The sequence below is a fragment of the Pygoscelis adeliae genome, unplaced genomic scaffold, assembly GCF_000699105.1.
Source record: "Pygoscelis adeliae isolate BGI_AS28 unplaced genomic scaffold, ASM69910v1 Scaffold108, whole genome shotgun sequence".
NCBI lineage: Eukaryota > Metazoa > Chordata > Aves > Sphenisciformes > Spheniscidae > Pygoscelis > Pygoscelis adeliae.
Window position 1 is genome coordinate 2,797,113 of NW_008825498.1, and position 22,623 is coordinate 2,819,735.

The 22,623-nt window shown below is 38.9% G+C and overlaps 1 protein-coding gene and 4 non-coding genes across 5 annotated transcripts; 3 read left to right on the plus strand and 2 right to left on the minus strand.

The window, feature by feature from the left end:
* Window positions 1-1,050: 1,050 nt before the first annotated feature.
* Window positions 1,051-1,123, plus strand: TRNAA-AGC. The gene has a single exon. It is a non-coding gene; the product is annotated as a tRNA-Ala (tRNA).
* Window positions 1,124-2,043: 920 nt separating this feature from the next.
* TRNAA-AGC lies at window positions 2,044-2,116 on the minus strand. Its single transcript has one exon. It is a non-coding gene; the product is annotated as a tRNA-Ala (tRNA).
* A 2,229-nt stretch (window positions 2,117-4,345) lies between these two features.
* Window positions 4,346-4,418, plus strand: TRNAA-AGC. Its single transcript has one exon. It is a non-coding gene; the product is annotated as a tRNA-Ala (tRNA).
* A 522-nt stretch (window positions 4,419-4,940) lies between these two features.
* TRNAA-AGC lies at window positions 4,941-5,013 on the plus strand. Its single transcript has one exon. It is a non-coding gene; the product is annotated as a tRNA-Ala (tRNA).
* A 6,534-nt stretch (window positions 5,014-11,547) lies between these two features.
* MCM4 (minichromosome maintenance complex component 4) lies at window positions 11,548-22,590 on the minus strand. Its single transcript, XM_009331469.1, has 16 exons — window positions 22,552-22,590; window positions 22,342-22,465; window positions 21,700-21,863; window positions 21,512-21,610; window positions 21,268-21,363; window positions 21,087-21,182; window positions 20,501-20,639; window positions 19,836-20,056; window positions 19,196-19,316; window positions 17,077-17,336; window positions 15,532-15,897; window positions 15,057-15,184; window positions 13,512-13,719; window positions 12,734-12,962; window positions 12,484-12,617; window positions 11,548-12,116 (listed from the first exon to the last, which is right to left on the minus strand). Exons 1-16 carry the CDS (start codon window positions 22,588-22,590, stop codon window positions 12,024-12,026), a joined length of 2,517 nt encoding a protein of 838 aa, XP_009329744.1. The 3' UTR covers window positions 11,548-12,023.
* Window positions 22,591-22,623: the final 33 nt, after the last annotated feature.

Sequence of the window (22,623 nt, forward strand, 5' to 3'; positions counted from 1 at the left end):
GCCTTACAGAGGTCCAGACAGACGACATCTGTAGCCCTTCTTGTGTCCACTGCTGTAGTCACTCCATCATAGAAGGCCACTAGGTTAGTCAGGCAGGACTTGCCCTTGGTGAAGCCATGCTGGCTGTCTCGAATCACCTCCCTGTCCTCCATGTGCCTTAGCATAGCTTCCAGGAGGATCTGTTCCATGATCTGTCCCAGGCACAGAGGTGAGACTGACTGGCCTGTAGTTCCCTGGGTCTTCCTTTTTTCCTTTTTAAAAATGGGGGTTATGTTTCCCCTTTTCCAGTCAGTGGGAACTTCACCGGACTGCCACGACTTCTCAGATATGATGGATAGTGGCTTAACAACTTCATCCGCCAGTTCCCTCAGTTCCCTTTGTATAACTGTGTAACTTCCGCCAGTTCCCTTTGTATAACTTAGGCCCAGAACTCCCATTACCACAAGAGAAAGAACTGGAAGAACTCTACCTATTCAGTCACATCTATTATATTGTAAAATGTGGAAATGGGTAAAGTCATTTAGCTGATTCTCTTCCGTCTAGGGATTATAAGTAGGAAAAATCTGTTTTAGAAAAACAGAATCTTTAAATATATCCAGATTTCTCTAAACAGTCATAATTGTTTGGTGCGAACATAAATCTACAGTTGCTTGGAAACACAGACCTTCTGTTATCCGGATACAGCTCAGCTGAATAAAACACATGCTGTTACATCAAGGAGTCCAGATTTCATGTTAGGCAGAATTCCCACTAAGGCTGTCAAAAGCAGTGTACTTGAAGAAAGACCTAATTGTTTCTGCATTTCACTGGAAAGTTATATTCTGTTATTGGCTACCACAAACTTCGGTAGGGGATTAGAACTCAAGCAGTCGGCTCTGACTGCCCAGCTACCAGTGTGATATTTGGGTTGAAAAACAATTCAGCTTTTGGTAGAAAGTTTTGTTTGTAGTTGAGACAGCAGATCAAATTTCAATGTAATTTAGAGAAAGTTATTGTCAGTGAGAAACACGAAAGTAGGAAGGGACAGTAAACACAGGACATATTTCATACGGGGAATTAGCTCAAATGGTAGAGCGCTCGCTTAGCATGCGAGAGGTAGCGGGATCGATGCCCGCATTCTCCATTTGCTACTTGGAAGTGTTACTTTTTATCACCACTGTGAAATATTCTTCATTTTTTCAGTTACCAGTTGTAATTTTTTGCTGTTTTGGAAAAGAACAGCTTGTAAACTTCTGTTTTGTCTAAAATTAGGGTGACTGCCTGCACAAAAAAGAAAGAAATTCCTGTTGATGGGTTTTAAAGAATGAAACAAAAGTATACTGACAGATACCACTGTTTCTTCTGTTTTTTGGCTGTGATACAATTTTAGTGCCCTGTATATACTATTTTATGTTGTGGGGCTTTTTTAAATTTAGATGCATTTTTCTGTAGCAGTTTTGTAAGGATTAAAATTAATTTTAAGAAGCACATGCACAATATGAATGATTTAAGTTGTTAATGTTGATCAAAGATGAGCATTTTTCTTAAAGGGCAAATTATTTTCTTATATAGGGTAGAGGAAGAAATTGAGTGAAATTGTGAAAGATTGAATGTCAGTTGAAACTCAGGTTAGGAACAAGTGTGTTATGCCCATCCTAGCTACAACAGGTGCACGGTAGCTGGAGAGGCAGTAATTCTACGGTGAGCTGATGATTATATAGACAACTACATACTTTTACATCTTCTTAGACAAATTTCACTAACTTTTCATATAATTAAAAACTAAAAAAAAAAATGCTCACATTAAAATTCAATGGACTTGTAAGGGACAGAAGTGATTTTTATTTCCTGTATTACAGAATAATGACATCAGTATTAGATGCTTTTGTGAAGAAGTAATTTTTCAGAGTTTACAAGTGTAGTCTGCTAATTGAGATTTTTTTTCCTGTTTTATTTGCTGTACGAAACGGTATATATTACTAGCTATATATTTTCTTTCACAAACCTGAACAATTTATGGAAGAAAATCTTATGCTATCATGGACACTTAGTCTCTCAAAACACTGGAGAATGCGGGCATCGATCCCGCTACCTCTCGCATGCTAAGCGAGCGCTCTACCATTTGAGCTAATTCCCCTTGCTTGACAACATGAAGGGCAGATTTACTTCTGCTGAATCATAGCTTGACTACTTTAGCACGCAAAGTTGAGTCAGTCTGCTTATTCAGCAACACTGAATTGTCACTGTATTTATGTGGAAAGCCTGTTAGTGTAAAAGTCAGAATACTCACTTGAGGTGAGAAGCAGTAGTACTGGTGCATTTTCTGCTATGTTGCTTTGATAAAACAATACTTACTTTCCTGAACAAAGCCTCCTGTAGTGTTTATTCAGGAATGAGAGAGAACTATTATTTTACCTCTCTTACAATGCAGATACCAAAAGACTTAGCAGTCTAGAAAGTATACTGTTAGAAGTCACTGAAGGGCAATGAGATTTTTCTTTACCTTGTTTTTCAAGTCTTTTTATTTTCTTTTCCAACTTTATTTTCTAATTAGCTGTATGTAAATGATAAATACAATGGTTTAGAAGTTCAAGTTTATCATAGTTTGTGGAGGGAAAGTATTCACTTATACCTTCCTAAGTTATATTCTAGGTACATCTACCTTTTTGTATTAACTTTGATGATTCAGTTAAAATAGTATTGCATCTTAAATATATGGGGTTACTAAAAACATTTCAGAAATACAAAAATTCCAGTGTAGTTATGCTAACTGACTTTGAAGTAAGAAGCACATTGGCAAAGCTCGATTTGCAGGTTATTAAATCAAGGAATGCTTTCTGGATTCAAAGAACGAAAATGCAGTTTACAGTGAAAGCGGTTGCACTAATATACTATTAAAAAACAAAGGCAATGAAAATGTAATGAAAGATTTCTCACTTTTTAAATGCAGAAAAGTAAGTTCTGCTAGTAAAGTAAAACGTGTGCAGTAATCCAACAATACATGTGCTGGTGGTTTTCTCTAATGAATTTAACTTACTGGATGACAGCATCTAGTCAAAAGAAAATAAATTACAAAATTAAGCATCAGCTAGTTACAAGTTGTCTAAAGTAAGGTAGTACTTGAAGTCTAGCACAATCCAGATGCAGGCCAAGATGTGCAACTAAAACCGCAGTATCACTGTAAATATTCTCCTAGAATTTAAATATTCTCCTGCCTTACCTCAGTCTCTGCACACCAATAAATAAAGATTCATTCTTACCATTTCTTGCAATATATTGTAACTGACTTTATCTACCTCACTGGAGTAAATTGGAGGGGAAAAACAAATACGCAAAAGTGGTTTCACACCTTCTCGCAGGCACGCATCTTAGGCGCAGTGATGGCCCACTGCACATCTGCAGCTGGGGTCCTTCCCATGTCCTATTTCACAAGGTTCAGCTCTAGGTACAGTTTTCTTTATCTACTGTGTGCAGCCTGAGTCAGTATGAAAATGGCAGATTACTTCTCCCTGTTTTTCACCCCCAAATCTCACTCTGCTGCCACTGAAAAGGCCTAAAGCTTGGACAGTTCAGCTGACAGAAAAACAGTTTATTTGATGCTAACGTCAGATAAGGGTGAGGAAAGACCTCTGCAATAGTACCATTTTCAGTGATTAAAATGTGTATTTCATCCAATCGACAGCTTATTGTTTTGTGATCTTGAATTTGTTGTGATTGCTAAGTTTTCATGTAAGATGGTGAGTAAAACTTTCTAATTTCTCCGGTTTTATTGGGAGAACTTCCTTACCTACATGGCTGAAAATAACCTGCCCTTCTTAATTCGTTTTTTTCATTTCTCTAGGGTATTTCAGCTCTGAAGGCTTTGTGTCCACATATTTTCATTTAACACAGATCACTTCAATGCATCTCTTTGGCAACACTAATGTAAACTGATATAAGCTAATTTAATCAGGTTTGACTTTTGCTTTCTAAGATGGTCTTCTTAGGGGACGTCAGGGCAAATGTGAATTTTGTATTATCTTCAAGCTGCTCCGCTGCATTGTCTGTGATGTGACGTCCCTCAACACAGAAGCAGCAGCAGCCCTCTTCAAAGAAGGATAAATCTAGTGTGAGTTGGGTGGCACCGAAAGGCTGCAGGTCATGAGTTTGTTATGCAAGTTAGCATGAAGTGCCTTATCACATTACTCGGAGAGTTTGTCATCTTGGACAGCAAAATAGACAAGGTCAAGGTCAAGTGCTAGTAGTGTTCTGAACAGCTGCCCTGGGGTTACTACCCATGATAGAGGAGCAGAGTCAGTACAGGGAAGGCAGTTTGCATTTGTGGTTATTAAAATCTATGGTTACAGGATAAATTGGAGTGCTGTGGGGGGAATTAGCTCAAATGGTAGAGCGCTCGCTTAGCATGCGAGAGGTAGCGGGATCGATGCCCGCATTCTCCACTGTCACGTTTTGCTTGTGGTGGGAGAAAAAACAGTTAACTACAAAAGATGTTTGCATGTATTGAACTGGAATTTCGAAGTGAAATAAGCTCTTATGTGTTAGATTTACATAGTTCATTTCTTAAATGCGGCCATATGTTTGACTAGAATAAATTAAAATAATTACTCATATTTAAAAAGAAAGAAATAGAAACTGACTTTTATGGGGAGAAAACCAAATGCCGGAAAGTACTTCCTTTCAAGAATTGCAACTAAGAAACTTTTTTTTATTTATTTTATACACCTAGAAAATATGTCTTTTCTGGTTTGTCTTGTTTCTTACTACTTCATTTGGAAATGCTAAATGAAATATTAAAAATTTATTATTTGACACCTGTTTTGGAATCACAGTTGAATGTGTTTTCATTTGTGAATAGATAGACCAGTGCAAGAAGAGAAAACTGTATTACATGTATGGAACTTCAGATTTTAAATCCACCTTGAAGATCAGAGTTTTGTGATCCCTATTAGAAGTAAGAGGAGGGGGAATTAGCTCAAATGGTAGAGCGCTCGCTTAGCATGCGAGAGGTAGCGGGATCGATGCCCGCATTCTCCAGTGTTTTGTTAAACTAGAATTGTTATACCTGGAAGTAGAAACTACCAAAACAAAATATGTAGCTATTTTGGTAAAATGTTAATTTTGTTTTAGTCGGGGCAAAACTGATTGCCTGCCTGCCTTCCCCTCCCTTGCAAAATCAGGCTTACATAACTGCATATGTCAATGTCAATCCTCTGTCATAACTGTTTTACCTTCCTGGCCAGTTTCAGTCAAATTTGGCAGAAAAAGAATTCTGCAATACGATGTTTTTCCAGGCTTTATGAAAAACAAAGGATGAATGACAGTTAAAGACCTGAATCAGTATGTCTTTTCTCCGCTTGTCCAACTAGGATATAGTTTGATCAGACAGTGGAAAATAGCAGTTTAGGAATGCTTGTTCTTCCCCAACTGCCCATTCTGGTCCCTGTCCAGAAGCATAGGATCTTCTTTTCATTTACGATCTTTGTGAAGCTGTTGCGTGAGCTGGCTTGGTCAATTCAAGTTCAAGGGTAAAAGTTGTCACCTCTTTCCCCCCAAGTCTGTACCCTAGAAAGCACGCTACAGCTGCTGTGTCTTTTAGCTTAGGTATGGCCTGTGTGCAGGTTGTAAATAAGCTCCTTAGCCTTCTCTCCTATTTCTGTTTTTGCAGAGCTGTTTTTAAGATGCTAATGCCTGCCACACTTGTGTTAGAGCTTCAGAGATAACCTTGATGATCTAATTGAATCACTGACTTCCCCTAACACCTTATTAGTTTCTTCTGATCCTTCTCCAGATGTTGTGTGTTTCTTTATGGTGCACTTCCCCCTGGCCCTTCTAGAAGCAGCTGCACAGCAAGTGCAGCTTTTTAGATCTTAGTGACCGGTGCTGCTAAATCTGCTGTGTCTTTGTGTGTTAACTAAGCACCTTACAGTGTGTAAAAAGGCCTACTGATTTCCTCACATCTTCTTCCTCAGCCATGAACAGACAGAAAATGTGCATGGAACTAGCAAAACCCTGGTGGTATTCCACTTCTTGGTGTGTCTCCTTGTACTTTGGAGGCTGAAAACTTAACCTTCCCCTTGAACTCTTGGGCATACCTAAAAAAGTTTGTACCAGTCATAGTGACTACTTTCAATGGGATTAGTAGACAGAAGCTGCCTAGAATGGTCATACTAAATGCCATCCTTCTGACAACAATCTGGGAGGTGCTTATACCTGCTGTGTACACACTTGTTTTCAGCAGGGTTGTTCTCAGTGCACACTGTGTTGGCACTGGGTTCTGTCCCACCAACATCCTTTACTAAACCTGCCTCATAAAAATGATTCCTGATCGTTATCTTTGATGTGTGATTTGTTATCTCATCAACTGTTGTAAGAAGCATGGACAAAGATAACTTATACGTCTGTCTCCTGGGAATATCTAATGATGAGTCTTTTCAGTGAAAGAATACTTTTCCTTCTTTTAGGATGACCACTGAGTATTCCAAGATCTCTTCAAGTAAATGAATTATTTTTTTTTTCCTCTTACTCTTCAGGAAATGAAGGCAGAGTACACAGTTTGGAATATTTCTCAGTAATATCCATCTTCAAGTTTTGCCAAAAGGGTTATGCAAGGATTCTAACCTGCTTGTTGCACTTAGATAAGCTAGACCATATAAAGCAGTTGTGCTGCTTTGTACAGCTGAGGGAGCTCTACATAGCATTGTATTTTGCTATAAAAAAAATCACCAGTACCAGACAGTTGGGAGCATTATTGTTTATCCCAGGGGAAATAGCTTACCTATTGGGGTCATTCCCACATTTGCCATTAAAAGCGTTAAGCTTGCTTTAGTTTCCTGATCAGCCTGGGGCTGCTCTTTTCAATTATTGAGAGGAAGCTGAGAACGATAAGGAAGTACTTAGACGGATTTCTACAGCTCACCCCTGTATTGCTGAGAAGCTGGATCAGGCCCATAACGATGCTTACTTTGTACTCATTTGTTTATATTGATTTCAGTTTGGTTGGAGTGTTTATATATTATGTGGCTTCCATAAGAGACCCTTCTAATAAGGGTCACAGAGGCAATTATTTTTTAAAAGCAACGGGAGCTGTGCGATCCTGGTACGTAGCTATTGTACAGTGATGGAACATGAGTGGAACTGTCAGCTAAGCGGATGTTGCCAAGGCTGTTTACCTAGAAAGATACTGTAAGGAGATGCCCAATTAAGGAAAAAAATTCTGCCTGTATAATATCACTTAGGGAAGTGATCGTGCCCCTGTACTTGGGGCACTGTACTCACCTGTACTCGGCACTGGTGAGGCTGCACCTTGAATACTGTGTTCAGTTTTAGGCCCCTCACTACAAGTATGTTGAGGTGTTAGAGCGTGTCCAGAGAAGGGCAACGAGGCTGGTGAGGGGTCTGGAGAACAAGTCTTATGAGGAGCGGCTGAGGGAACTGGGGTTGTTTAGCCTGGAGAAAAGGAGGCTCAGGGGAGACCTCATCGCTCTCTACAACTACCTGAAAAGAGGTTGTAGCGAGGTGGGTGTCGGTCTCTTCTCCCAAGTAACTAGCGATAGGACGAGAGGAAATGGCCTCAAGTTGCACCAGGGGAGGTTTAGATTGGACATGAGGAAAAATTTCTTACTGAAAGAGTGGTTAAACATTGGACCAGGCTGCCCGGGGAAGTGGTTGAGTCACCATCCCTGGAGGTATTTAAAAGACGTGTAGATGAGGCGCTTAGGGCCATGGTTTAGTGGGCATGGTGGTGTTGGGTTGACGGTTGGACTTGATGATCTTAGAGGTCTCTTCCAGCCTTAATGATTCTATGATTCTATGTCTTTAGAGCTTCATTGTTACTGAGTACAAACTTAAGATCTTAATGGCTGTTCTTTGCATACTGAAAGATGGGCTAAGAATTAGCTGGATGATGGAGGTGCCTCCCCTTTCTTCATCTTCCCACCCACATGTACATGTATTGAAAAGCAAAGGTAACATACTATGTCACTAAAACTGAGATAAGGTTATAAACACCAATGCAGGTAGCCAGCCTAGCCTTACTATATTGTTGAAGGTTGGAAGCTCAGCTCATTCGATCGACGTTATGTGCCTGGATACTTAGGCTCAATTCTCTCTTAATTCTCTCTGGCTTTAAATTCTGGATGTAGTAATGTGCAGTTATGTTACGTTCTGAAATTGCATTTGCGTTCTCCAGGTTCAAGTCTGGATCTGGTGCTGCTGGAAAAGACTGGCAACTGGAAAGTGCTCCTGACTAAGAACTAGAACCAGGAAGTAAATCTTCCCAATGCAGTAAGCTTGTGCCAACCATTTCTTCATTGGGTGAGAAATGCCAAACTCTGAAGGGGTCTGTTGCGGTTACTTCTTTTGGGGACGAGGGAAGGAAATATGACACTTGCATACTGTGCATTAGGCAGTATGAAAGACCACGACAAGAAAAAACAAGTCTAAGAACAGCCACTTTATCAGCTTTTTTCTTTTTTTTTTTGGTGTCTGAGGTGTTCAGAACTATTGATGATGAATGTTTTAAGCTTTTTAGTATCTTTAAGAGTTAGACAGGTAATGGTTCACGAGTCACAAAAAAACTTGCACTAGGACTGTAATAAAGTTAACCTCTTAAAATGGAGGAAGGGTGAAAAGCTCTTCTACTTCCTAACATTTCTTTTAGAGGTCGTCAGAGATAGATACTCTCAGATATATGTTCCACATAAGAAAGTTTAGTAGCTTTTCTACATTGAGTTATTTGTATTTTTAAGAGTCTAGATATTATTGTACCTAGTAGTTTTCAATAAAAAAGGCTAGGAAAGACTGTATTGCTCTTGCTTCAGAGCTAGGAAAGGTTTTCATTACTAGAGAAAACTTTCTTATGATTTTTCTTGTATTTTGTCTGAAGTATTTGATGTTTGGTCAAGACTAACAAAGGAGTCTTAACTAGATGCATAGCAAATTTGATCCAAGTTGGTCAGTAAATTGCACTAGCAAAAGCCTGCTTCATACTAGAAAAAACAATTTGTATGGTAACGGTTAAGAGATAGCTGGACCACAAAACCCACATAAAAAATATGAGGTCTTTAATCACATTTATAAATGAAACAATTTAACCTGAAGATGTAGCAAGATCTTCAAAACAAATTATGCAGGCATTACAGTGGTTCCCTGATAAGATTTCCACTCACAAAATATGAGAATTGGAAACTCTATACTTCATTAGAAAAGGGGCTCAAATTTAGGCAAAAGCAATCCAAACCTACTCCTACCATATCCAGTTGAGAGGTGGGACATGATCAGGAGTTACTGAACAAACCAAGTGAATATTTTCTCAGCAATCAAAATATAGAGCAATGAGAGAGAATGCTTTAGGGATCTAAAGTAATTATGTAGTAATTATATAAATATAATTAGTAGGTCTTCTGCTCAGATTTTGAGACTTCTAAAATATTTTTCATAGTAGCAAATACAACGCTCTTGTTTTCCTTATCAATTTGGAGTCCAGAGATGCCAGTCGCAAGGGGAGTCTGGCTGTGCTTATTGTATAGACAAACTGTACTCTTGAAACATTACAACCCACAATTAACTAGGTTTTTTTGGTTTTGAGCATTAAATAATACAAGCTGGTGCCAGGCTGTCTATAAACATTATTGTAAGGTGGCCATGCAAATTGAGAATTGGATGACAGCTTCCGTATAGACTGTCAGTTTACCTCACAGATGATGAACCCTATGCTTTTTAAGTAAACTATGCATGTATTTTTACAAGACTACCTGTGGTCTTGCCAAGTCAGAAAAAAATGCAAAATGCTTACTTTCTTCAGTCCATATTGCTGTATCCAGACAGCAAGTTACATAGCAGCTCTAATTATGAAATTAGATAAATACACTGCAAAAGTGGGATAGAATCACTTCCCTGACCAGCTATTTGACATGCAGTCTTTAGTACACTTTCTTCTTTTCCTGAGATAATCCTGGAAATCCTAGGGCCTTCTAGGAAGATAAAACTGCAATTCCAGAGTGAATGCCAAAAATGAGACTGAAGTTTGATGAGGCCAACTAGAACATAGTCTTAAGGAGTACATTATCTCAGTTATGATGGGCAGGTGATAATCTTGACAGAAGTTTCTCACTTAAGAGTTTACATCTGTTCCTACTGACGCATCAAACAAAACTGGGGGTGACTAGTATCTAGTCACTTTCCAATCAAATCTGTGCTTGCAGAGAAATGACATACCAGCTTTGAAACCAATAATAGTGGTAGCTAGTGACATTTTTTGGTCTGTCTTGCACTGGTTCCTCACCCACCCTGAGTAACCAGTGATTGCATTCTGTGCTACGAAAACAGAAGAGCACCATTCTATTTCACTTCATCAGCAGCTTCTCTTTATAGTGTTAGACAAGATAGCAGATCACTTCAACGATGGTTTCTTAAAGTGACTTATTACAAATAATTTCTGCCATTTTTTTAATGCCTTTTGTAGAATGTATACAAGACTTTAATGCCTTTCTTCTGTGTTGTTTCTGATGTCAAGAATATCAAGTTTCTGGCAGGAGTGCTTTCCCCTGGTTGCATATTCTGGTCTTTAAATGACGTGATTTTTTAAAAGGAGCTTAATTGTAACTACTAACAGTGTAGGGTAAATACAGCAGTAAATTATGATATACAGTTTGAGACTATTGCATAGAGTAAGGAAAATATTCTCAATCTAAGTAAACTACTTTCATCTTCCTTTTGCTTTGTGTACATTTCAAATTAGCATATGGATGGTTAAGATCTTTTAATGAGATTTTTTTTTAACCAAAAGACTGTTCACAAGCATTTCCATTCCATATCTACCTAATTAGAGTGGCATTTGCAGTACTTGCTTATTTAACAAAAAAAACACTACAGACTGAAAACAGATCATCTCTGTCAGCTACTACATACAGGCTTTAAGAGCCACCTAGTGGGATTATTCTGCAAGTAACCCTGTACACACTAAGTACAGTAATTCCTAATAAGCATTTTACTTAAAAAAACAAAACCCCCCAAAACTAGAAGAATTAAGAGTCATCTTAAATTGAAAGGGAGCTGAAATCTGTTTTACACACAAACAGTAGGAGTACTTAGTTCAGCTTAAAAGGGCTAAGTGAGCAGTTGAGATCAGCCTGGTGCTGTCTGTGCTGAAGTGAGTTTGGGAACTCTTCTGCTAGCTAGCTCAGCTGTGCAAACAATAGCAGCTATTGATATGCAATGGCTGAGAGCATCTACCTTGCCTGGAATGAGGGAAGATTCTCCAGTCATGCACTACTGGACCTTGTTCTTTCAGGACCGATCATATGAGATTACACCGAAGGTGGGTGACTTAAGCATGACTGGATAAATTAAATGTGTAATAAGAAAACTTGGTTTCAAGTAGAATCTACCTGCCTTTTTTACATTGAGGATACTACCAAAGTACATTCAAGTAAAAAAAAAAAGTGCAAAGCTCCTTGTACTCTCACAGAGAGCTTCCTAAAAATTGCAGAATTCTAGGCTGAAAAGTGCTCAGCACAGGATATGCTCATTTTCACTTGAAATGAATGCTAAAGAGCCCTTTTAAGTCCAATAACTTTATTTCAGAATACAGCAGTACTAATAGTCAAACTACATTTACTAAAAAGTCATTTAAGATGATTTTTTACAATTCAATTTGAAATACATACAACATTGTTAGCATGTTCTACAAAACCTCTTAAAAATACGTGGCACTTGACATATTAGTAATTACATTTAGCTAAAATGTAAATAGCTTTATTCAGCTAAGGATTTTTTAGGTCCTTCCTAATATTTTGTGCTGACAGAAGTGCCACTTAATCATTGCTACACTTGTCATAGCAAATAATAGTCCCAAATCTTGAAAATCTTGCAGACTGGCAATATAGTAAGTAAGGCAAAGTAAAGCTGTGACAGTTGCCTTGCAAGGAAAGGCTATGCTTGTCATAGCAAACGATAGTCCCAAATCTCAAAAATCTTGCAGACTGGCAATATAGTAAGTAAGGCGAAGTAAAGCCATGACAGCTGGCTTGCAAGGAGAGGCTAACTTACAGCAGTCTAACAGTCTTTCCAGTCACAGTCAAGAAGTCATCATCAGCCAAGGCACGAAGCGCTTCTTCAAACATTTCCTTAGTGACAGCCTTAAAGAAAAGGAGTAAGTCAAGTAAAGATAGGGGAGGGGAGAAATATACTTCAAAGACTGTAAAAATGCCTTACTTGCTACCAATATTCTTAACAGGTTTAAGATTAGTATGTTCTTTTCACAATTTGAAATCTGGCCTGGAACCCTGAAGCTGAGTTTGCTATTTCAGAAGCCAGAATAAACTAAGATACAGCAAAGATTCAGCTCATTTATCTGTAGAATTGGCTTTCTGGTCATGTCAGCTGAAAAAGTTAGTGTCCTCCTTTCCCCCTCCATAATGTGATTTGAGAACAAGATAACGTTGATTTGGAAAAACACCATGCTTTTAAAATAAATGAAATGTAAAAACAAAGCAGGAAACTCACTGTATCAGACTGTGCTCGGAGATCATCAAAAAGCTGTTGGTATTTCAAAGCTGGTGTTTTACCCTTTGACTGGATAAGCTTCCTTAAGGCTTGAGCCAACTCCTCTTTCCGCTTACGAGCTGTTGCGCTCATTCCTTATAAAAAGAAAGAAAACACCTCTTAGAATAAACTAAGGAGGACAGGTTAAGTTACACTTAAAAATTACAACAGCCCAATAGCATCCCAGCTTTATCACTATGAAAGCACAAACCTGTAGTTAGAATGGATATGTCCACAATTCCGGTCCTTGGATCAGTAGCAGACTGTTTCAATGCTTCCCGATGGAGGCGTTTTGCTTCTTCTACATCAATTGTTTCAACTTTTTCAGAAAAGCGTACTTTAGCATGTGCTTCTGCCAGTCGGATCAGAGACTCAAGTTGTCGAGGATATGCAGAAACCATTCCCCTGCCACTACCAATCTTCCTCATGTCCACGTATGCCTGTGAAAAGAAGAGAGTCATTAAATATTTCAGTAGACCTGTTACTTCAATATTCTCAGAGTCCCCTTCATCCCCCACCTCTTATTTCAGGATACGAGCAATTCTGGCAAGTTGTTCCAGACACTATTTCTGCTCATATACCTTCACGATTCTTCTGCAACGAAGGATAACCACATCACATATAGACATTTCCCTTATGAAGCAATTAGGCCATGATAATGAGTCAAGTTTTGAATCACTTTAAAAACTTAGGACTAGTCTTACATAATAGTGCTTGTGTCTGTACCGAGACATTTCGTTTCAGTAGAATTTTATGCTTTCATTAATGTGATAGAACCAAAACCAACCCATCTGAAAGCTAACGATCAGAGTACAGAATGACTTCTACACTGATCCCTCCTTCCTTTATAAATGCTGGTGATTTTTAGAGATGTTTGAAGAGTCTTACAGAAAAATTATACATGAATAGGAAGCATACATACGAGGGGATTTTGCCATTTTTGACAAGTCAGTAAGGACTTGGAACATTGTTAACAGCAACTCCTTTACCTCAATAAGGGCTTGGCTTGCTTCTTCACTTAACCTAGGATTTACATAACTATGAGCATATGCAATATAATCCCTCAGTACTGCCATGTCCATGTATTCCTCCTCCATCTTTTCTTCACTTTGGTAGTACAGTGAAACCAAATGGCGAGCAAGACGTCTGTCGTAAGCTTCATCACGTGGATCCAACATTAAAAAGATCAAGTCAAATCTGAACAGGATAAGAATCCAGTATTAGTGTATATGCTTTCCTGCAATTTTAAGTAGTTTGTTTTAGGGTTTTTGACTTAAAAAGTAGAGGCAGGAGTTATTTGACTATTACTTCCTACTCTAAGTAGGAGTTGCTCTATTAAACTGAAAAGATAATTCTTCTAGAATTCTGAAAGTACAAAACAGCACAGTGGATTTGCTTGCATCCTACGGACTTGAAACTTTAAGTGTGAGATACATTCGGCAACATTCTGCAGAATTCAGATCACATGTTCAAGGCTGACAGTTTTTGTTTTCTTAAAAGAAAAAAAAAAAAACAAAAAAACAAACCCCAGAAAACAGAACCCACACAAAAAACGCTCACATACCAATACCCAAAAACCACACATACCAAATACACAGAACAAACTTGCTGCTAAAGAAACTGCCCTGGAAGGCAACAGCACATACCTATATAGTTATTTTATGCATATAAAAAACGTAGTATGTATAAATAAAAAAAGCCCTTGCTGTTTAATCCTGAAAAAATGGTTTATAATTTTACAAACAATATATTCAACTATGCTCAACTGTAGGCAGACATTTTTAGCCAGCCCATCGTGTATTTTCATAAGTTTAAATCTAATAAATGATGGAACTGAGATGCTGCTCAAGCCTAGTTTCCTTCAGTACGCCCATACTAAGGTACCATTTGTCACTAAATGGCTAAATTAAGTAGTTCTTAATTGAAATCTAAGCTGTAGGTGTCCTCAGAATATCTAGTATACCAGTGTACTTCAAATTTCCAGCCAGTGCGGGAATTCCTCACAAGACGCAACTGCAGCACATAGACAGTTTAATTTTAGATCAGCAGATGCTTTAAATGTTGCTCTAACAGCTATCACCCAAAAGGCTAGCACTGCCACCTCCCTGACTGGATTTTACAGAACATGAAGCAGGCACAGATCTTCAGGTTCTGTCACCTCTGCTGCAAGTTCCCTAATCATCAGTTTCAAAGTTTTATGAAGCTAGGAAGAACATCCTGAGTTCCTGAAGTTATCAATTCTGGAAGTTTCAAAATAACTCTTTTCTAGGAGATGATCATGAAACAACAGAAAAAAAATATAGAAGAAAGAGATCCTACAGATCTCATCAGATCTTCTGTTCAAGGCCAATATGTAAATACTAAGAGGCAGTTCTCTGCTTACATAGAAGTTGTAAGAACAGCATTTAAAATAAATACTACAAAAGTTTTCCACTATGCTACAAAGAACACAATTGTTCTGTTTCATATTTAATCATTTTCACAAGAGAAGTACAACATCTCATAAAAATGAGATGCAGGTGCGAGTTGAGTACCTTGACAACAGTGTATGAGGAAGCTGGATATTTTCAATAGTAGTCTTTTTTGGATTCCACTGTGATTCTATAGGATTAGCTGCTGCTAGGATGGACGTACGAGCATTCAGTTGACAAATAATTCCAGCCTGTCAAAATGAATGACGTTTCTGAAACCAGCTGCAGCTACATGCCACCAGAACTCCCCCCACCCCCCAACTTCATGAGACCATCGGTATTATTAAATGGGTTCTGTAGTAAAAAACTGCATTGCAAAAACCTTGCAGAGCAAAGCAAGAACGAAAATATCTGGAAATACTACGGTTTGCTACGAAAGCCATATTCTTTTGTAAACAAGTTGTTACATAATCTAGGATTGATCCACTGACAACAACAGAAAAGTGTAATCTTTTGTTCTTCTGGTAACTTTCTGGTTTCAGCTGCCTAGCAGATACCGTGCTTAGTGCAGAGAACCTGGAATTAAGCAGAGACTTACCTTTGCAATGGAGAGTGTCTGTTGTTCCATTACTTCGTGTAGTACTGATCTTGTGCTTTCATTCATTTTATCAAACTCATCAATGCAGCAAATGCCATTGTCACTAAGTACTAGAGCACCTGTCTGAAGAACCAGTTGCCGTGTTTCTGGATCCTTTGTCACATACGCAGTAAGACCAACTGCACTTGAGCCTTTGCCAGATGTATACTGGCCTCGAGGAACCAGGTTATACACGTACTGGAGCAGCTGTGATTTACTAGTACCAGGATCACCACAGAGAAGAATGTTGATCTCTGCGCGAAAATTGCCTCTTCCTGTGTGAGTAAAATCCTTTCTTGATCCCCCAAAAAGCTGAAGCAGAATACCCTACAAAAATATTCTCTTTAGAAATCAAAACATCACCTCTTGTATAGTTAACAGAGAAAATCCAACTGTTGAACTGAAACATCTAATGAACTGAAACAATGCTAAAATTAACTCAGACATAGAAGAAAACACTTTAAACTGGTTTTAGAAGTCTTTAAAAGGGTTCATTCTTTATACATATCCTCAATTCCAGTTAATTACAAACACATAGTTAAACTGCTAGGTCCTACAAACTCAGCTTATAATTAAAGTTTCAAATTAGATTTGTTCCAAATCTATTCCAAAACTTATGTAATCAAAATTTTGATGATAAATTCTAACAACAGGAAAGCCAGAATAGACTATTGTTTTCCCTAAGGCTATGTTTAATCTAGGCCCAGAAGTACTATTGCCTCTTTCAAATAATTAAAAAAAGTGCCATTTTTATCAGCTTTTTCGTCAAGACTAATCAAGCATCATTTTCTTTTCAGGAAAACTGTTTTACTGTGTTACAACATTACTTCAATAAAAGTTCTTTATTTGCCCATAAAGCATTTAAGGTCTTCATTATTTCACTGGAATTTACCAACACTTCTACCTTTATACCTCCTGAAAAAAGCGTATGCAAAGAAATAAAATTAACTGACTGCCAGTATTTAGAAAGTACTGGAATTATTAGTATAAACATATGCTTGTAGTTTTATCAGTTAGCTAGAGTTATCAGGGAGGACTTTTTTTTCCCCTTTTCAAATTTAGTTTAGAAATTCACCATTTCTCAGTTTTGTTTTGTTTTTTTTTTCCCCTCTAGCAGCATATATATGCTAGATAGTCAATGAAAAAAAGCAAGAGTCAGTGACAATGACAGCTGGAAACAGCAAGGAAGAGAGAGGGGAAAGCTGTGCACTACTTCATGTAAAGCCTCTGCACAATTTCTTACAGCACAGAAACCTTGCAGAGGCACGGAATGAGCTATTTGCATTAGTTCTGTTCTCATTCACTTAGAATAACTTGCGGAGGTCAGTAAAACCTGTTCAGTAGTTACGAGAAGCATGACCTGCCCTGTTTTATTTTCCTCAAAGTCCCCGAGTATTGGTGCTCCAATTTTGAGTTGAGCCTCAAGTCATTTTTATAGCAAACAATAATTACAAAGGTACTTCCATATGAATACATTTCTTAAAAGAAATAGAGAATTTGATTCACCTTTTTGATATCTTCATGCTCATAGATACTTGGGGCCAATGCTGAAGAAAGTCTCTCATATATGTCTGGTTTTTTAGAAAGCTCTTTTAGAATTTCCACACGTTCCTCTGTAAACATTTTTTGCTCAGTTTCCTCATCAACACCATGCAGGCGTTTTGCATCTGTCTTGCGATAGTGTATGACATCAATGTGGGTCTTATAGACGGATTTTACGTTGCTGACCCTTGGATTAACTCGAATTGGGACTGCCCTGTAGATACCTAAATACAATTTTTAATCACAGTGTTAGATATGAAGAAACATGGTAATTCCAAAACCTGAACATTTTACATTTTCCCTTGAAAAGCTTTTCAAAACAGCCTAAATACTTTAGTGAGTTTATTTTCCAGTACCAGTAAGTCATGTAGAAGTCAATGGAACATATTTTAAGTCATCTAGACCCTATTTTTGCAGGTACATACATGTTCCTGCATGTATACATACAACATTCCTATGACAAGTGTTCTCAACAAGGAAAATGCTTAAGCATTTTTGAAAAAAATTAAGGCTTGATGCCTTTGAAAGTCCTGCTCTGATGTCTAAAGTCAGCATTTCCACCTTTAAAAGTGCCAAGTTCAATAACAGATTTCTACCGAATCTCTAACAGCTAGCAGTACAGCAGTTGTTTTAAAGCAAAGTGGTTTATAAAATGTGGTTGCAGTACAATGTTAGATGGTGACTAACATCAATCAAGACTTACTCAATGTTACCACTCTCCTGACAGCAGACACTATTTAAAACACTGCCTCTTCCTCACCTACATTCTCAGAATGACTGACTCATCAAGGTCAGAAGGGACCTCTGGAGACTGTCTAGTCCAACCATGGGCTCAGACTGGAGACAACTAGACCAGATTGCTAAAGGCCGTGTCCAGTCACGTTCTGAGTATCTCTAAGGATGGAGACTCCACACAGCCTCTCCGGGCAACCTGTGCTGGGGCTTGACCACTCAAACAGTAAAAGTTTTCTTATGTTTAACTGAAATTTCCTGTATTTCAGCTTGTGCCCACTGCCTCATGTCCCATCACTGGGCACCACTGAAAAGAACGGGGCTCTGTCTCCTTGACACCACCCCACCCCCAAAATCAGGTATTTATAAACACACTGGTAAAATCTCCCTGAGCATTCTCTTCTCCAGGCTGAGCAGTCCCAGCTTTCTCAGCCTTTCCATGTATGACAGAGTATCCAGTTATCATCATGGCCCTTTGCTGAATTCACTCCAGTATGTTCATGTCTCCCTTGTACTGGAGAGCCCAGAACTGGACACAGTACTCCAGATGTGGCCTCACCAGTGCTGAATAGAGGGGAAGGATCACCTCCCTTGACCCGCTGGCAACACTCCTCCTAATGCAGGCCAGGAGGCTGTTGGCTGAATGGCAACGCAATCGTCTAGCCTATCAAGCACTGCTTCCTTCCAGTTTTGCTTTTGTCTGCAAGTTTGCTGAGGGTGCACTCTGCCCCATCATCCGGGTCATTAGGGGAGATATCCAGCAGTGTTTGGCCCCAGTATTGACCCCTGGGGTACACCCGTGGTGACCAACTTCTGGCTGGACTTTGCGCTACTGATCATAGTGCTTTGAGCCCAGCAGTTCTGCCAGTTTTAAATCCATCTCACTGTCCACTTATCTAACCCATACACCATCAGTTTGTCTATGAGGATGTTATGGGAGACAGTGATGAAAGCCTTGCTAAAGTCAAGATAAACAACATCCACTGCTCCAGTCATCTCATTCTAGAAGGTTGTTACCCGCTGCAAATCCATGCTGACTATGCCCAATCACCCTCTTGTCCTTCATATGGTTAGAAATGGTTTCCAGGATTATTTGCTGTATCACCTTCCCGGGGGTCAAGATGAGGTTGACTGGCCTGTAGTTCCCCAGGTCTCCTCCTTGCCCTAGGAGTGACACTGGCTTTCTTCCAGTATCTTAGCCAGTCTCCATGACTTTTCAAAGATAACTGAGTGGCCTTGCAAAGACAGCAGCCAGCTCCCTCAGCACTTGCAGGTGCATCCCATCAGGTCCCCTTATAGACGGTTAAGATCAGTGAAAAAGGAAGATGCAAATACTCAAACCAAATCTTACCTGTGACATTAACTCTATCACCTGGCTGAACTTTATCAACAAGGTCATTGTGAGCAAAGAGCACAAGCGTATGAGGGGTCTGCCCAGCTGGCATATCTTCAGGAGACTCCTGCAGTTTGATCTAGCAAAAAACACTGAAGTTGTAGTTTCAAAAAAGCAAAGCTTTTCCACAGAGCATACAACAGAATCTTGTGCTAGCAGTCTTCAGCATCGTTTTGAATCAGGAACATTGCTCAAGAACAAAATACCCCCACCCAAACAGCAAAATTGATTACTAATAAAAAGAGATGATGAAAATGAGAATTCTGCTGGTTGCTACTGGTATGGCTAAAATGCTTACACACAAGGCTCATCTAGTCCAGATAGAAGTGGACATACTCTATATAAAGGGGCTTCCATATGGAAACATTAAGATGTGTACATTCTTCATTTCATCCTTTTAATGCATTTCTTCTCCAAAGTATGGACTTCCCCTTTCGCTAAGTTGTTTCACCCATTTTCATGTTCCAAAACGCGTTCCCCTTTTCAAAACTGAATCAGTCTCAAGATACATATGTTAATGCTATTGATGATACTAGGGGGGTGGGGGAGCAAGAACTAGAAACTGTTTCACTTCAGCCACTACCTAAGCACAACGTACCATCTGTTTGTCAGAGAACATGGACCGGTTGTGAATCAGTGCCATACTGTGCGTTGTGTTACAGTTCTTGCACACCGATGGTTCAGCAATCCTGCCACGATCGATTTCCACTCTGGTGGTGAAGGCGCAAACCTGGCATTTAAAGAATGCTTCTTGCATCTCGGGAATTAACTGGGAGCTTCTGATGACCATACCACTGATGGTGATAAGTTGATCAATATCTACAAAATATAGAGATTCATGTCATCACTTCATATGCTTAAAATTTTAAGTAACCTTCAAATTTCATGTTATGTTAGTTTTTAGGCGGGAGGTAGACATTTGGTTAGGTACTAGTATTTTGTTTAGGACAAAGCAAGAAGAATCATAAATGCATAGTACAAATATTCTAATTTACAGAAATATTTATACAAAAAGAAACTATCTTTTGCACTTGCAGAACTAAGAACACGAGTAGCTGATGCCAGGAAAGATTTCCGTTGTTGGATAGATTATTCTGCATTTGGGCTTTAAAGCATTGGCTTCTGAAACAGACTTATAAAGGAAAGACATTGGTCTGGATGGACCACAAGTACGGTTTTACAAGGTCTTCATGTAATTCTAACATTCAGCAAGTTTATAGAAATCCTTAAGATGCTTTTCCAACATGGTAGTCAAAAGTTTACCTTCAGGGTTTAGACTTCTCATATTCCTAGTCTTCAGGGCATTATATGGCCTTACTTGAATTTGATGTTCTAATATTGAATCAGGGTAACGATCGAAAAAGATCTCATTGGCAGCCATGTCAAATGTTGGGATAACTTCCTGTATAAAATTGTTAGAAACAGTTAAGCTTAGGCATTAAAAAAAAAAAATCACAGAATGAAATATTTTTGCATAAAGCATTTTATGTGCTGCTCATCAGCCAGGAATGACTACACATTACACCAGCTAAGCATCTTCCTACAGAACAGGATGTTTACTGTTTAGATGAGGTTTATTCATTTGAGTATTGCAAAGGCAAAAAAAAAAAAAAAACCACCACACACAAAACACTGCAGTTTACCAGCTAATTTTGCATGTGTAATTGCACTGTAATATCTACCATCAAGTTTTAACTACTATGAAACATGACATTTTATACTAAGCAAAATAAAGCCACCAGAGATTACACTGAGCATACAAAATCCATACTGCATTTAAACAAACATATTAAAAGCCAGAAATATGAAAGGGCCCCTTGAAGGCCAGAAAACAGGTGCACCACTTCACCTGAGGATAGCAGATCAGCTGCCTGTAAAGATTTTCATCAAATGATCTTAGGTGGTCACAATTTACATTCAGGAATGGTTCCCCAACCATATTAATCTGCAAGACAGTTGAAAAGAAATCTTTAGCTCGATGGCATGCAAGACTGAAAAAGAAAAGGTTGATTTTGCTGTGTTACAAGTACCTCTTCCAGTCGTTGCATATAGCGTGGCTCGTTGAGATCCAAGCCAATGTCTTCGTCCTCCTTAGCTAGCGGATCAATGAAACGCTGAAGAAATCTCTGAATGTCAGAGGAAACAGGAAGACAGAAGGAAGATGAACAGAGTTTAATGGTACAAACACCTACTTTGTATCAGATTCAACTAATACTTGTTTAAATCAAACTAGCTTTTCATTTAAAAAAAGGAAAAAATAAGTTGTTAACCTACCTGGAATTTTTCTTTGCATGAGGCTACATTAACATCTGTTCCCCAAATAACAAGCTTTTGTCCAAGAGATTGCTCGGTTGCTACCACATCCTCAGCCGGCTGCGTGGAAACAAATTAAGCATACAAAAATATGCATATAGTTGTTTAAAAAGAAGCTGTCAGATAGAAAATCCGAGACATCTACCTACCCCATCAGAGTGTAAATCGACTTGTCTGGCTTTACGGACAGACCCGAGATCCGGCCTCTGCCTAACCGGAGTTCCTCGTACACCACTTCGTGGAGTACCCTCTACCCTGGAGCTGGGTGTGCCGTAAGTCAGAGGTGAACTGATATCGAAGTCAAGAGGAATAGCTATAAAAAAAAGTTATCTTTTATTACAATTATCAAGACATTTTACATTTAGAGCAGGCTAAAATTCAGCCTCTGCATTTGCCTCATCATTCTTTTAACTCCACTGTCATAAAATGAGTAGCATCAACCAATTCCAGTGTTTTGTTAAAACAGAAACAATAGAGATGTTGCAAGTCTACCTACAACTTTTCTTTGCATTAACATCTCTTCTGGTGAAGTTTTACTGGAACCCGGGATCTTTCAGAAAACTTTGAAGCTGTACTGCATTTTGAAACTACGTTGGCGTTCAAGCATAAAGAGTCAAAAAACATAGCGTTTTAGATGAAACACATTTTTCAGTATTTCTGGGGCTGTAAAACAAGTGACACAACAATTACCAGCTACTGCAATTAAAAACAATCCTATTTATAAAAGCAAGAAAGGCTTTCTATGGCAATCAGTCTAATTCTTTCTGCCTTAACAATTTGATTTGATTTACTTCTTTCTAGAAATCCATAAGAGATCAAGGTATCATCCTTGATACATACTCCCACGATAATTTGAAGCCCCAACAGCAGACCCGCATCCCTGGCACCGCCCACGTCCCTCCAGCGTCCACCACGCTAAACTCAGATGAGACACTTGAGACAAAACTCATTTTTCTCTAGTGTATTTTTCACCCAGATCCACTCCCCAGGCTGCTCGCTACGCAACGGCGCAGGCAGCCCCCCGGGGGGCACCGGTGCATCACCGCAGCCAGCACGGGCACGGTCTGGCCGAG